A 15391-nucleotide genomic window follows, 5' to 3' on the forward strand; every position below is an offset into this window, starting at 1 on the left:
GGGCTCAGGTATTTTCTGCATACCGGGGAGCTAATTAACAAAACTAGGTCCAGAGTATGACTGTGGCAGTGAGTAGGTCCGGAGACATGTTAGACAAAATCCACTGAGTCGATGATGCCTCTGTAAGTCTTTTGGAGTGGGTCTGTGGACTTTTCCATGTGAATATTGAAGTCACCAAAAATTGGAATATTATCTGCCATGACTACAAGGTCCGATAGGAATTCAAGGAACTCAGTGATGAATGCTGTATATGGCCCAGGAGGACTATAAAACAGTAGCTTTAAAAAGTGATTGAGTAGGCAATATAGATTTCATGACTAGAAGCTCAAAATATGAAAACACTGTCGGAAATGCTAGCAACACCTCTGCCTTTGCATAGGAGATATGGACACTAGTGTAACCAGGAGGAGATGCCTCCTTTAACACAGTAAATGTATCAGGCTTGAGCCATGTTTCAGTCAGACCAATCACATCAAGACTATGATCAGTGATTAGTTCATCGACTATGACTGCCTTGGAAGTGAGGGATCTAACATTAAGTAACCCTATTTTGAGATGTGAGATATCACAATCTTTTTCAATAATGATAGGAATGTTTAGTTTTGCCTAAACTAGATCGAGGCATGGACACAGTCTCAATGGGGATAACTGAATTAAGTGATAATGCATGAGAACTCAGTGTTTGGAGGATATATTCATTGAGGGCCAGCAAACCGTGCCAATATATCCTCCAAACATCGCTTTCGAGGGCATTATCAATTTTATATAACGAGTTACCAACATATTCAAATCATGATTGACATATTTTCATTAAAAACTTTATTTTGATTAATTTCTGTCACGCCCTGACCTTAGTTATGTTTGTTTTATTTTTATTTTGGTTAGGTCAGGGTGTGACGAGGGTGGTATGTGTGTTTTTATCTTGTCTAGGGTTTTTTGTACATCTTTGGGGTTTTGGTTTGTCTAGGTATATATAGGTCTATGGTGGCCTGAATTGGTTCCCAATCAGAGGCAGCTGTTTGTCGTTGTCTGTGATTGGGGATCCTATTTAGGTTACCATTTTCCATGTTGGTTTTGTGGGTTATCTTCTATGTTTAGTTGCCTGTTCTGCACTAGCCATATAGCGTCACAGTTTGTTTTGTTGTTTTGTATAGTTTTGTTCAGTGTTCTCTCTTTCATTATTAGAGTTATGTGCGCTTACCACGCTGCGAATTGGTCTCCTCCATACAACGACCGCGACAGAATAACCCACCAAACCAGGACCAAGCAGCGTGAAAAGAAGGAACAGTGCTTAATGGGAAAATGGACCTGGGAGGAGATATTAGATGGAGCAGGACCCTGGACACAGCCGGGGGAGTATCACCGTCCTAAGGAAGAGTTAGAGGCAGTGAAAGTGGAACGGCGATACTACGAGGAGAAATACAGGAGAATAGAGGAACAGCGAAGATATGAAGGTACACAGCTAGCACAGAAGTCCGAGAGGCAGCCCCAAGATATTTTGGGTGGGGGGCACACGAGGAGATTGGCTGAGTCAGGTAGGAGACCTGAGCCAACTCCTCGTGCTTACCATGGGGAGCGTGTAACTGGTCAGGCACGGTGTTATGCAGACATTGGCGCGGTGTCTCCAGTGCGCTATTCTAGCCCGGTGCGCTCTATACCAGCTCCTCGCATTTGCATGGCTAGAATGGGTATCCAGCCAGGACGTATTGAGCCAGCTCTATGTTCTGGATCTCCAATGCACCTCCACGCACTCGCCCTGAGGTGCGTGTGACCAGTCCGGTACCACCAGTTCCGGCACCACGCACCAGGCCTCTGGTGCGCCTCCAGGGTCCAGTACGCCCTGTTCCTGCTCCTCGCACTCGCTCTGAGGTGTGTGTCCCCAGCCCGGTACCACCAGTGCCAACAGTACCCAGTCCAGAGCGTCCTGCGACAGTACCTAGTCCAGAGCGTCCGGCGACAGGCCACAGACCGGAACCTCCAACGACGGGCCTTTAGTCCATTATTGGACTTATATATATATGGAGATATGGGCATGGGACTTCTTGCCTTGCTGCTGAGTGGCTTTACTTACTATATTGATACTGAACGTTCTTTTTCAGTTTTATGTCTGCATACTTATCTGCCTCTCCCGCGAATGTGTCGCAAATGTCATGCGCTCGTTCTCTTTTTTAAGTGCAACAGCAGTGCTTTCAGCCTAGCATCACCGCTATGGTGTAAAGTTTGAATATCTGCTCCCATTTATTCCAACGTGTCCTGACGGAACTGGGGTCACTTTCAGTTTTAAACTGTGCGATTGATGGCGCCATTTCAATGTCCCTTTAGCTAGCTACCAGCTTGTTAGCTTGCAAGCGTTAGCGTACTAGCCTAGCTTGCTAATCACGAGTGAAAATCCTTTACTTGCCCGAAAGTAAAATTCAGTTGAATGTTTGTTTTCTTGCTTGTAAATCCATCTCGTTTTTAATCCTCGTCGCCATGGTAATACTCCATATGCATGAATAATAAAGTAATGTCCAGACACAGTTCAGTTGATGGTCGTTTATCTAGAAGCGTTGCATGGTTGACACAATCATGTTCAGTGGTTGACTGACAACCATAACCTGTAGTACTATGGCTCTACCACGAGGTGTCCTATTACACTAGTGTAGTCGTAAACAATGTAATCAATGTTACTGCACTGTCGGACCTAGAAAATTACATGTATGTGTGCCTGTGTGCGCGTATTCCAACTCAATGTGTTTGTGTGCATACGTGTGTGTGTGTGTGTGTGCATGCTCGCCTGAGTGTGTCTGCACGCCCGTGCGCATGGGCAAGGGAGGTGCCAGTCAGCAGGTGCCCTGGCTGGTGGTTGTCAACGGGGCCTATCATGTTGCCATGAACACAGTTGTGCCCCTGCTTCCCCACTGTTCCCTTGGGGACCTCAATGTCCCCCTGTGACCTGCCCCATCACTCTCTGTCTGTCAGCTGTTCTCTCCCGCTCTCTCTCTCGCTCTCAATTCAATTCAAAGGGCTTTATTGGCATGGGAAACATATGTTTTCATTGCCAAGTGAAGTAGATAATAAACAAAAGTGAAGTAAACAATAATATATCTCTCTCCGCCTGCTGTTAACTGCGGTTCTGTCTCTCTTGATTTATCATGCCTCTCCCTCTTATCTCTTTCCTTTTCCCCCTCTTCCTCCATCTTTCTCTCTCACTTGTCCATCTCTCCCTCCCCATGTCAATATTCCTCTCGCCATCTCTCACAAAGATAAGACCATGTTTGGATTTCAAATCAGTAGTACACGTTTATTGAAGGATAAAGTCATATTTATGTCCTTGTGGCAGTGAAGGGGCATTGGCTAAGTACAGAAGATGTCCAGCGACTGTGTCAGTAGAGCACGTTGGGTGTCTAGAGGGACACAGTCTACGAATGCTCTAGATACAGAACATTGAGTCCCAATGGAGCCTCTTTTCACTGACCTAACTTTATCTATATATATATTTTGCATACCTGCCCATAGCCTCTCAAAGGTTCTGTCCCAAATAGGACCCTATCCCCTAGTGCACGACTTTTGGGGCCCATAGGGCTCTGGTCAAAAGTAGTGCACTTTAAAGGGAATAGGGTGCCGTTTGGCACACGGCCTTTGAGAGGCTATGGGCTGATATAGGACAAAGACAGACGTATAGAGCAATTGAAAGAAACTTGAATGAAATAGTTTGGTCAGCTAAAAAAGGCTTCATTGGTCTCAATGTATTCTCCTTTTCTGTAAACTGGCAAACGTCTGGAACTCTACTGGTCCAGTATTTAGAGAATGTAAAGACTGTCCCTCAAGACACTCTGTGTTCTGCTGACACAGTTTGCTGTGCATTTTCTGTATTTAATGAATGTCCCTTCGTTGCCACAATGATACTAATATTACTTTACCTTACAAAAACATATACTATAGTGCAGTTTGTATAGTGCAGTTTGATTAGTGCAGTTTAAGGCGATTTTTACAGTTAACAACTATTTCACATGCTGATATTGACTTTGGTATTACTGAGTTATCATTGGCTAGAACTCGAATTGCTAGGGGCCTGGCCCACGTGGAGGAAAATGTAGGGAAAATGGCGCAGCAGAGCTTTCAAACTAGGGATTTCGTGGCTAATCGAGGTAAGACAGTAATTCTACTAATACATTATTCATGTATGAATTACACATGATACATCCAGCCCAAAGAGGGATGTTTGAGAAAATACTTAATAATCGCCAAAATTCCGGAGCATGCCTTTAAAGAAAAAATACACCCAGAACCACGAATTCCTATAATTTACAGAGTTAAGTAACACTATGTGAGAACAACACGTTTTGTTTTTCAAGTCAAGTTTTTATTATCACATACACAAGTACAGTGAAATGCCTTTCTTGCTTGCTCTTTCCCAACAATGCAGTAATAATCAATATCAGTAGTACTATATTTTTTGTAATAAAAAAAATTAAGTAGAACAAAAACACACAAGACATGATATTAAGAACACGCAAAAGTAAGTAAGCTACACTTGAAGTTGGAAGTTTACATACTCCTTAGCCAAATACATTTAAACTCAGTTTTTCACAATTCCTGACATTTAATCCTAGTAAAAATTCCATGATCTTAGGTCAGTTAGGATCACCACTTTGTTTTATGCATGGGAAATGTCAGAATAAAAGTAGAGAGAATGATTTATTTCAGCTTTTATTTCTTTCCCACAATAAGTGGGAAAGATTAAAAAAAATAAGAATTTTGGCCCATTCCTCCTGACAGAGCTGGTGTAACTGAGTCAGGTTTGTAGGCCTCCTTGCTCGCACACGCTTTTTCAGTTCTGCCCCCAAATTTTCTATAGGATTGAGGTCAGGGCTTTGTGATGGTCACTCCAACACCTTGATTTTGTTGTCCTTAAGCCATTTTGCCATAACTTTGGAAGTATGCTTGGGGTCATTGTCCATTTGTAAGACCCATTTGCGACCAAGTTTTAACTTCCCTCCTGCAGCAAAGCACTCCCACAACGTGATGCTGCCACACCCGTGCTTCGCGGGTGGGATGGTGTTCTCAAGCTTGCCAATTGGCTGGGAAAGATGGGCTTGGGAAAGATGAAGGTTGAAAGTCATGCGTCCTCCGATACACAACCCAACCAAGCCGCACTGCTTCTTAACACAGCGCGCATCCAACCCGGAAGCCAGCCGCACCAATGTGTCGGAGGAAACACTGTGCACCTGGCAACCTTGGTTAGCTCGCACTGCGCCCGGCCCGCCACAGGAGTCGCTGGTGCGCGATGAGACAAGGACATCCCTACCGGCCAAGCCCTCCCTAACCCAGACGATGCTAGGCCAATTGTGCGTTACGACAGATCCTGGGCACGAACCCAGAGTCTCTGATGGCACAGCTGGCGCTGCAGTACAGCGCCCTTAACCACTGCGCCACCCGGGAGGCCCAAGTCTCTCTCTTTCCACCCATCACTAAGTCCACTCATTCCCTTTCTCATTCATTCAGCTCAATATGTTGGAATGCATCTATCCATCCTTCCCACTGGCTTTTCACACAGTGTTCCTTCTGTACACATTTCTCTTTTCTTATATTTTTTGTGCTCTCTCTCTCTGCCTGTTACTGTGACTATTCCTCTTGTGCTTCATTTTCCTATGGTTTTCCCTCTCTCCTTTCTCTCCCACCCATCTTTCCCTTTCCTCCCTCTCTCCTCTCCCCCTCTGTCCAGTGTGTACGTCTCGCTGTCAGAAGTTCCTGATCTCGCGTGTGGGCGAGGACTGGATCTTTCTCATCCTACTGGGTCTGGTCATGGCCCTGGTCAGCTGGGTGATGGACTATGCTATCGCCTTTTGTCAGCAAGGTGAGAGAGAGGGATGAAGTGGGAGAGAGATGGAGGGAGGGAGGGAGAGAGAGAGAGAGAGAGAGAGAGGGAGAGGGATATTCTTGGGTGTAGTCATGGCCCTGGTCAGAGAAGTCAGATGGATAGCCTAGGCTCTAAGGGTATGGAAGGAGAGAGAGAGAGGGACAGAGGAGGGAGAAAGAAAGAAGAGAGAACAGAGGGAGGGAGAAAGAGAGATTCAGAGGGAGGGAGAGAGTCATGGCCCTGGAGGGAGGGAGGTCAGAACTAACAGAGGGAGGGAGAGAGGAACGGAACAGAGGGAGGGAGAGAGAGAGAGGGGACGGAGGGAGGAGAAAGAGAGAATGGGACGGGACGGAGGGAGGGAGAGAGAGAACGGGACAGAGGGAGGGAGAGAGAGAACGGGACGGGACGTGACGGAGGGAGGGAGAGAACGGGAAGGAGGGAGGGAGAAAGAGAGAACGGGACGGACGGAGGGAGGGAGAGAGAGAGAGACGGGACGGGACAGAGGGAGGGAGAGAGAGAGAGACGGGACGGGACGGAGAGAGGGAGAGAGAGAGAACGGGACGGAGGGAGGGAGAAAGAGAGAACGGGACAGAGGGAGGGAGAAAGAGAGAAACGGAACAGAGGGGGAGAGGAGAGAACGGGACGGAGGGAGGGAGAAAGAGAGAATGGGACGGGACGGAGGGAGGGAGAGAGAGAACGGGACGGAGGGAGGGAGAGAGAGAACGGGACGGGACGGAGGGAGGGAGAGAGAGAGAACGGGACGGAGGGAGGGAGAAAGAGAGAACGGGACGGGACGGAGGGAGGGAGAGAGAGAACGGGACAGGACGGAGGGAGGGAGAAAGAGAGAACGGAACAGAGGGAGGGAGAAAGAGAGAACGGAACAGAGGGAGGGAGAGAGAGAGAACGGGACGGAGGGAGGGAGAAAGAGAATGGGACGGGATGGAGGGAGGGAGAGAGAGAGGGACAGAGGGAGGGAGAGAGAGAACGGGACGGGACGGACGGAGGGAGAGAGAGAGAACGGGACGGAGGGAGGGAGAAAGAGAGAATGGGACGGGACGGAGGGAGGGAGGGAGAGAGAGAACGGGACAGGACGGAGGGAGGGAGAAAGAGAGAACGGAACAGAGGGAGGTAGAAAGAGAGAACGGGACGGGACGGAGGGAGGGAGAGAGAGAACGGGACGGGACGGAGGGAGGGAGGGAGAGAGAGAGAGAACAGGACGGGACGGAGAGAGGGAGAGAGAGAGAACGGGACGGAGGGAGGGAGAAAGAAAGAACAGAACAGAGGGAGGGAGAGAGAGAAAGGGACGGAGGGAGGGAGAAAGAGAGAACGGGACGGGACGGAGGGAGGGAGAGAGAGAACGGGACAGGACGGAGGGAGGGAGAAAGAGAGAACGGAACAGAGGGAGGGAGAAAGAGAGAACGGAACAGAGAGAGGGAGAGAGAGAGAACGGGACGGAGGGAGGGAGAAAGAGAGAATGGGACGGGACGGAGGGAGGGAGAGAGAGAACGGGACGGGACGGAGGGAGGGAGAAAGAGAGAACGGGACGGGACGGAGGGAGGGAGAGAGAGAGAGCGGGACAGAGGGAGGGAGAAAGAGAGAACGGAACAGAGGGAGGGAGAGAGAGAGAACGGGACGGAGGGAGGGAGAAAGAGAGAATGGGACGGGACGGAGGGAGGGAGAAAGCGAGAAAGGTAGCTGGCGTGAGAGCGAGAGAGATATTCCGAGCCTCCCTAGTTTAAAAAAAAGTTTATTTAATTGGTTTAATGTATCTCTGTGTGTCTGTGCAGCTCAGAAGTGGATGTACGGGGGACTGGACAGTAACATGCTCCTGCAGTACCTGGCATGGGTCACCTACCCAGTGGTGCTCATCACTTTCTCAGCAGGGTTCACACAGATACTGTCCCCGCAGGCCGTGGGTAAGAGACACACCCACGCTGAAGTGTGACACACACACATACACAATTACATGAATCGGCGCGCAGACACACACACACACACATGTACTCTCTCATTCAATTTCACCTCACACCTAAATTCATTGCTAATCATGCACACTCATATATGTAAATACCTCATTTACATACAGAATGAAACACTGTGCATGATTGTTTAAAGGTCACAGATGTATGGAGTGGACTCCGTTCACAAGAGTAGTTGGCAAAGGTTATACAACTTCAGGACATCCTTGACCATATCCTTGAAACCGCTAGTACTGACAGCCTTGAATACATACATAATCTTGAAGTTGATGCATGAATATACCTTTTAATCCCCTTCCTTCTCTCTCCCTCCTCCCTCCCCCTCCTCCGGCCCTCTCCTCTCCCACCTCTGCTCTTCCTCCTTTCTCTCCTCTTCTTTCTCAGGTTCGGGTATCCCAGAGATGAAGACCATTCTGAGAGGCGTAGTGCTGAAGGAATATCTCACCTTTAAAACCTTTGTGGCCAAAGTTATTGGGCTGACCTGTGCTCTGGGCAGTGGCATGCCCCTGGGAAAGGAGGTGGGAAACCCCTAGTGGACTGTTACAGAATGAAAGGGATATGTTTGAAATTCCTGCGTTCGTGTTTATCAAGCATCTCAGAGTAGAAGTGCTGATCTAGGAACGGTTTGCCTTTAGATCATAATGAATAAGGTTATGGACACGGGGCGACCTGATCCTAGATCAGAAGTCCTACTCTGAGAGGCTTTATGTATACGGGCCCTGATCTGAAATTGGTTTAGTTCTGGCTTTTTTTTCTCCCTTTCCCCCTCCCTCATCCTATAAACCCCTACCCCTCCATCTCTCTCTTTCTCTCTCTCTCTCTCTCCTCCGATCACTCTCACAGGGCCCGTTCGTTCATGTGGCCAGTCTCTGTGCAGCCCTCCTGAGCAAGTTCTTGGCTGCCTTGTTTGGTGGACTCTACAAGGTGAGAGACCCCCCCCCACCACACACACACACACACATACACATACACACACATATACCCACACCTAACCTTTAACCCTTCACACACGCTGATTCCCACTCAATTTGGTTTAGTACCTGTGTGGTACCTGTCTGACCAGCCTGCCACCCCTCCAGGACCCACTCTCACCTCCACTCACCTGAGTCCAACCCTGGGCTGGCTCCTGTCTATGGTTCTCAGTCTGCCAAGAGATTACTTTCTCTGCCATACACCACCCAAGACTTGGAGGAAGAGGAGGAAAAGGAGGAGGAGGAGAACAAGGAGAGGGAGGGAAAGGGAGATGAAGGAAGAAAGTGTCAAGTCAGCAAGAGTCAAATAAGACTGTCTACTTTATAGAGCTTCCATATTGATCGGTGTCAGCGCTCAATCCATTTGAACCCAGTCACTATAAGAGATTGCATATACTTTCCGTCCCAAAAAAAACAACACAATGACGCATCAAAGAGAATATCCCAGAAGATTTTGGTCTCTGCTTTTCTTCTTTTGAACCCTTAGGTACTCACTCAGATTTCTGTCTTTTCCCACTTACTGCTTAAGGAAGAGCCCTTTGAGGGAAACAAGGTACGAGTGCACGTGTGTCTGAGTATGTGCACATCTGAGAGTTTCCACGTTTCATGTACACATGTTGGAGCGTCATGTGAGCATCATTCCATTTCTAATCCAGGGTTCCTATTATATTCTATGTGAATGACACATGACATCTCCCTTGACTTCATGTTAGTCTGTTCATTCTAGAATTCCTCTCTGTGACTCCATTGTATATTTCAATGCCCTAGGCCTTCCCTCTTTACCAGAAATGTGTATATGTGTATGTGTGTTTACATGTGTGTGTGTATGTACTATGGGTGCTTGCACATACGTGTGTGTGTGTTCCTATTCCTACAGAATGAGCTGAGGAACACTGAGATGCTATCAGCAGCGTGTGCAGTGGGGGTAGGCTGCTGCTTCGCTGCCCCCATTGGAGGTAATTAGAATATACTTTTGGTGAGAAATACAATAAGTGAAAGAATGGTGTTACTGCAAAAGTGTGTGTGTGTGTGTGTGTGTGTGTGTGTGTGTGTGTGTGTGTGTGTGTGTGTGTGTGTGTGTGTGTGTGTGTGTGTGTGTGTGTGTGTGTGTGTGTGTGTTGCAGGTGTGCTCTTCAGCATTGAGGTAACGTCTACGTTCTTTGCGGTGAGGAACTACTGGAGGGGCTTCTTCGCTGCCACCTTCAGCGCCTTCATCTTCAGAGTATTGGCTGTGTGGAACCAGGACGAAGGTGAGGCGGTGTGTGTGAGTGTGTGTAAGGGGAAGAGCTTTGGGTCTACGTCACTGAGTCAATAGTTAGTCGGTGGTGACTCATGTTATTTCTCTTTCTCTCTCTTCTCTCTATGTCTGTCTTTCACTCAGAGACCATCACAGCCCTCTTTAAGACACGTTTCCGCCTGGACTTCCCCTTTGACCTCCAGGAGCTGCCAGCCTTCGCGATCCTGGGGTACGGTTTCTTGTTTGTCTTTTGTGTCCAACACGCCCAGGTCTGACTCCTCATTCTGATCACTTCAATGGTTATTGGCTTCAATGACTATTGGCTTCAATGGCTATTGAACTAGAATGGTGACACTGTCCCCTCTCCTCCTCAGGATTGCGTGTGGTTTTGGTGGGGCTCTCTTTGTCTACCTGAACAGACTGATAGTAGAGTGTATGAGGAAACAGAAGACAATCAATAAGTTCCTGCTCAGGAAGTGAGTCTAATACACACGCGCACGCGCACACACACACACACACACACACACACACACACACACACACACACACACACACACACACACACACACACACACACACACACACACACTTCATACACTGCTACACACACCAAACACACACACACAGCGCCGGCTCACCCTTTACGTGGACCACACACTGCGCATTGGCGGCTCAGACAAAATAAAACATGTTTTACAAATTTGAGAGAGAGTTTGAAAGAAAACACTTTTGAGAGTTGGAATTCTATAATACACCAAGTGCAGCACGACTACAAATAAACTAACATTCTCTCAAGTCATGTTTTGGACCCAAGGGTTATGAGGTGTGGGGCCCACAACCATATCTCACTTTGGGCCCCAAAAGGCTAAAGCCCTGAGTTCTTTCGTACATGAACAGCAGTGTATTATAGTGATGATAAACACTGTAAAACAGGATGGGAGCACCTGAGCAACACCCACTTTTTCAACCAGAAAATGATCATGATCCTTTGGGTAATTTGTTATTTTCAATGATTAGTAATGTTTTGAGCTAGTAGGTGTGTCCATGTTATATATGATATAATAATGAACAGATTGCATTTTGCGTCCAGGTCACCTCAAGATGAATGGCTTTGACCACTCTAATGTTTTACTTCCTTCCGCACACCACTGTTTTAGTTCAGGGCCGTTAGAAAGCACTACCGTAGTTGCACCACTGTTTTAGTTCAGGGCTGTTAGAAAGCACTACCGTAGTTCCACCACTGTTTTAGTTCAGGACCGTTAGAAAGCACTACCGTTTACACCACTGTTTTAGTTCAGTGCCGTTAGAAAGCACTACCGTAGTTACACCACTGTTTTAGTTCAGGGCCGTTAGAAAGCACTACCGTAGTTGCACCACTGTTTTAGTTCAGTGCCGTTAGAAAGCACTACCGTAGTTACACCACTGTTTTAGTTCAGTGCCGTTAGAAAGCACTACCGTAGTTACACCACTGTTTTAGTTCAGTGCCTTTAGAAAGCACTACCGTAGTTACACCACTGTTTTAGTTCAGTGCCTTTAGAAAGCACTACCGTAGTTACACCACTGTTTTAGTTCAGTGCCTTTAGAAAGCACTACCGTAGTTACACCACTGTTTTAGTTCAGTGCCGTTAGAAAGCACTACCGTAGTTACACCACTGTTTTAGTTCAGTGCCTTTAGAAAGCACTACCGTAGTTACACCACTGTTTTAGTTCAGGGCCGTTAGAAAGCACTACCGTAGTTACACCACTGGTGTATAAAAGGCACCTGCAAAATATATATATTTTTATCTATTTTGTTGTTGTTTTTTATGTTGTTTCATGTCCGACGGTGTTGGTCACATGGTGTTGTTACATATCATTTGAGTGCGCAACGCGAACAAATTCAATTTGTAATTCCACTTTTCCTGTAAGAGCCATGATGAGCATGAGCAGCCTCTGACTCTGCCTTCCATCAGCCTACTAAAGGTTGCAACTTTGCAGACAACTGCATGTCCGGTAGGGACCTCGCAATTGAGAATTAATCAGTCGGTCTAATATTACGTGATTAAATCTGTGGGGGGGGGGATCCTCCCCAAACTGTGTAGAGGCATTTAACACCATTCTGCACTTTGCCATCCATTTCCCAACATCAATCGGTTAAATGACATTGTTAAAACATTTTCATTCAGTTACAAAAGTAACAGTCCTGGGTGAGCCCACCGTGGCCGCTTTGAGGTGACAATGTAGCCAATATGTATGCGCTAAATGGAAAAGCACAGGATCATTTGTTTTGTCGATATAAAACAAACAGCTCTGCTTGGCTTGGTAAGGAACAGATCGAAATTCACTGGGGGGAGCGGCTGGTCCAACTCAAGATGTCATAAAAAAATGATGCACCCCCTTCCCAAAGTCAAATATTTCCGCATATAAATAAATGTAACACCCTCCCCCTCATAGAATGAACTCAAACTAATGTTTACGACCACAAATAACAATAACTGTCGCGACCCTGTGTTTATAAATATGGATATTTTTATGGGTACAGTCGCAGGGCTACGAGCTCACTCTCCCTGCTTGTTTCATTACACTACGATCAGCCGGCTGCAGACAATGATCAGCTAGGGGGAAATCAGATTTTTTACATTTGGAAGCCATATTTATGATTATATAAAATATACGCAACAAATTCTCCACCAACAGGTTTCTGTGCCGATGCACCACACAACCAATTAACAAAGCATACTGACTTCGGCACTTCAATATCATAGCTTGTGTTTTCAACAACACAATAAATAGACTATTTCAATCTTGACAAACAGAAAACACATCCCTCCCTACTTTGTAGGCCTACCCAGTATAGAAGGTGTCACGCCCTAACCGTAGAGAGCTTTATATGTCTCTATTTTGGGTTGGTCAGGGTGTGATTTGGGTGGGCATTCTATGTCCCTTTTTCTATGATTTGTATTTCTGTGTGTTTGGCCGGGTGTGGTTCTCAATCAGAGGCAGCTGTCTATCGTTGTCTCTAATTGAGAACCATACTTAGGAAGCCTTTTTCTCCACCTGTATTTGTGGGTAGTTTTCCATGTATGAGCACTACGTTGGCGTCACGGTTTTGTTTGATGTTTATTGTTTTGTTGGCGACATCTTGTAATAAAGAAGTATGTACGCTCACCACGCCGCACCTTGGTCTCCTCAATATGACGACCGTAACAGAAGGCTTGGCTTGACAATCTCCGAATGTCATTCAACTTTTTGATGTTTTGTAACAGATGTATCTTTCCATTCATCAATTGGCCGCTGCACAGTTTGGATTGATTGCTTTTATTTGTACACAAAGATTTATACACAAAGATTTGTTCAAGTGACAGGGATTGCACAATAAAGTCGGGGGCGTATTTATATTGTGGCAATGACATAGATACAGACACATCCCAAAGATGGAGACTAAAAACATGCTCAACCTCTAGATCAGTATGAGGGGGGAGTTTAAAATACAATTCTTTGAAGCTTGTTTGGCCGGTAGATAATTTTTTAGATGTTAGGAACTGCTGGTGAACCATGATGTGCAGGCATAATCATAGTGACACTGGACTAGTGCACTTGCCATAGTCTTTAGGGTGTATATAGCTAGGTTCCCATCCAATTGGCGACAGATTTCATGTGAATGTTCTAAAATCTTCACAAAAACAATATGCAATTTCAGCGCTGGACAACATGACAGGCAACATTTTAATTGACCGGACATTTGAGAAATTCCTTGGACATCCACATGCATTCAGATCCAACCTGGCGCAACCAGCGGCAACAATAAACAAGGGCTGTTGGCCACATTTAAGTGTCCTTTAAAACAGCCTTTATATCAAATTACGAAAACCCTATTCCTTGTGTTTCGATGTATAGCATATGCAACTTTTTTATCCAATTATTTTTTTCTTTAGGTACTTTTTCGAAAACAATAATTGTCCACCTTTGTACATTTTAGATCGTTATTTTATAGTTCAGCTGTCAGATGGTTCAGATGCCAGGAACCCCCACCCCAAAGCAACAACAAAAACGTTTGACAACCCTCCCCTATTTTGGACCACACTTCCCCCACAGTACATTTTGATCTGTTCCTAAGTAATATCGACAAAATAAGCCAATTCTAATATGTATGCTGCTAAAACAAGTTCATTAAAAAAAATGTTCATGGTGACATTGCTTCAGCGCCCCCCAAAAATTCTGAATGTGCTTGCTGGGAATACAATTTTTCTATTCCTCATACTTTTTCTTCACGATTTGTTGTCAAATATGTAGCCTAATCACTGTGGTCGTTGTTCAAAAAACATCTTAGTAGCCTAGTCCTGTAACTGCAGGCTACAGATTGGTTCAAATGTAAAACCCTTTCTTCTCTTACACCTTAAGGATCTAACCCTTTTTTTCATTTTCCGCATACAATGACATACCCAAATCTAACTGCCTGTACCATTTGAAAGGAAACACTGAAGTTTGTGGAAATGTGTAGGAGAATATAACACACTCAATCTTTTAAGAGATAATACAAACAAAAAAACATGTGTTTTCTATATTTTTTATTTTTATGATATTTGAAATGCATGAGAAAGGCCATGATATAATATTGGAGTTTAGGCTCAATTTAGATGTTGGCCACGAGGTGGCAGCAGTGTGTGTGCAAAGTTTCAGATTGATCCAGTAAAGCATTGCAATACTGCACAGTATTTTGTATTAAGTCTACCCAAATGTTCCAAATTGGTCAATTGATACATTTTCAAGTACATAACTATAGAGAACATACAAAAATGATATGATAATACAAAATTAAAGTTTACAAACTCCCAGGAATGTCATACTGTACATGATGGATTATTAGTTTATACACATCTAGATGGCCGGGCGGGGAGGGTGTGGAACCAGAGACAGCAGGGGTTCAAACTGTAGAACCCAGTTCCTACATTTGAATATAAAAATAGATTTTATCAAACAAACTATGCTACATTCTATCTCTTGGACCTTCAGGATGACAAATCAGAGCAAGATTATTGAATGTAAGTACATTATTTACCTTCAGAGGTGAATGCATCGAATCAGTTGTCATGATAAAAGTTCTTGGTTGTTGTGCACTCTCCTCAAACAAGAGCATGGATTTTTTTTATATGGGTAGACTATGTCCTGGAAAGTTTGTTGTTACTTACAATGTCATCCTCGTCACATTAGCGCATGTTAGCATCAACCGTCCCGGTATAAGGACACCGATCCCATAGAGACATGGAGGTCAGTCAATCCGGAAAATGTCAAGAGCTTTGAAAGTTTCTTCAAGTCCAGTTGCAAAAACCATCAAGCGCTATAATGAAACTGGCTCTCATGAGGACCGCCACAGGAAAGGAAA

At 45.5% G+C, this 15391-nt stretch overlaps 1 protein-coding gene across 1 annotated transcript in view; it reads left to right on the forward strand.

Moving 5' to 3' along the window:
• The window catches only part of LOC118402192 (chloride channel protein 2), a 59024-nt gene that overhangs the window by 33073 nt on the left and 10560 nt on the right, over positions 1 to 15391 (forward strand). Inside the window, exons 3-11 of the mRNA XM_052477056.1 lie at positions 5708 to 5839; positions 7630 to 7758; positions 8206 to 8339; positions 8665 to 8745; positions 9322 to 9345; positions 9670 to 9748; positions 9917 to 10042; positions 10174 to 10258; positions 10404 to 10505. Of these exons, the coding sequence (XP_052333016.1) occupies positions 5708 to 5839; positions 7630 to 7758; positions 8206 to 8339; positions 8665 to 8745; positions 9322 to 9345; positions 9670 to 9748; positions 9917 to 10042; positions 10174 to 10258; positions 10404 to 10505 (892 nt within the window). The remainder of the gene's footprint in view (positions 1 to 5707; positions 5840 to 7629; positions 7759 to 8205; positions 8340 to 8664; positions 8746 to 9321; positions 9346 to 9669; positions 9749 to 9916; positions 10043 to 10173; positions 10259 to 10403; positions 10506 to 15391) is intronic.

The sequence above is a fragment of the Oncorhynchus keta genome, chromosome 23 (genome assembly GCF_023373465.1).
Source record: "Oncorhynchus keta strain PuntledgeMale-10-30-2019 chromosome 23, Oket_V2, whole genome shotgun sequence".
NCBI classification, from domain to species: domain Eukaryota; kingdom Metazoa; phylum Chordata; class Actinopteri; order Salmoniformes; family Salmonidae; genus Oncorhynchus; species Oncorhynchus keta.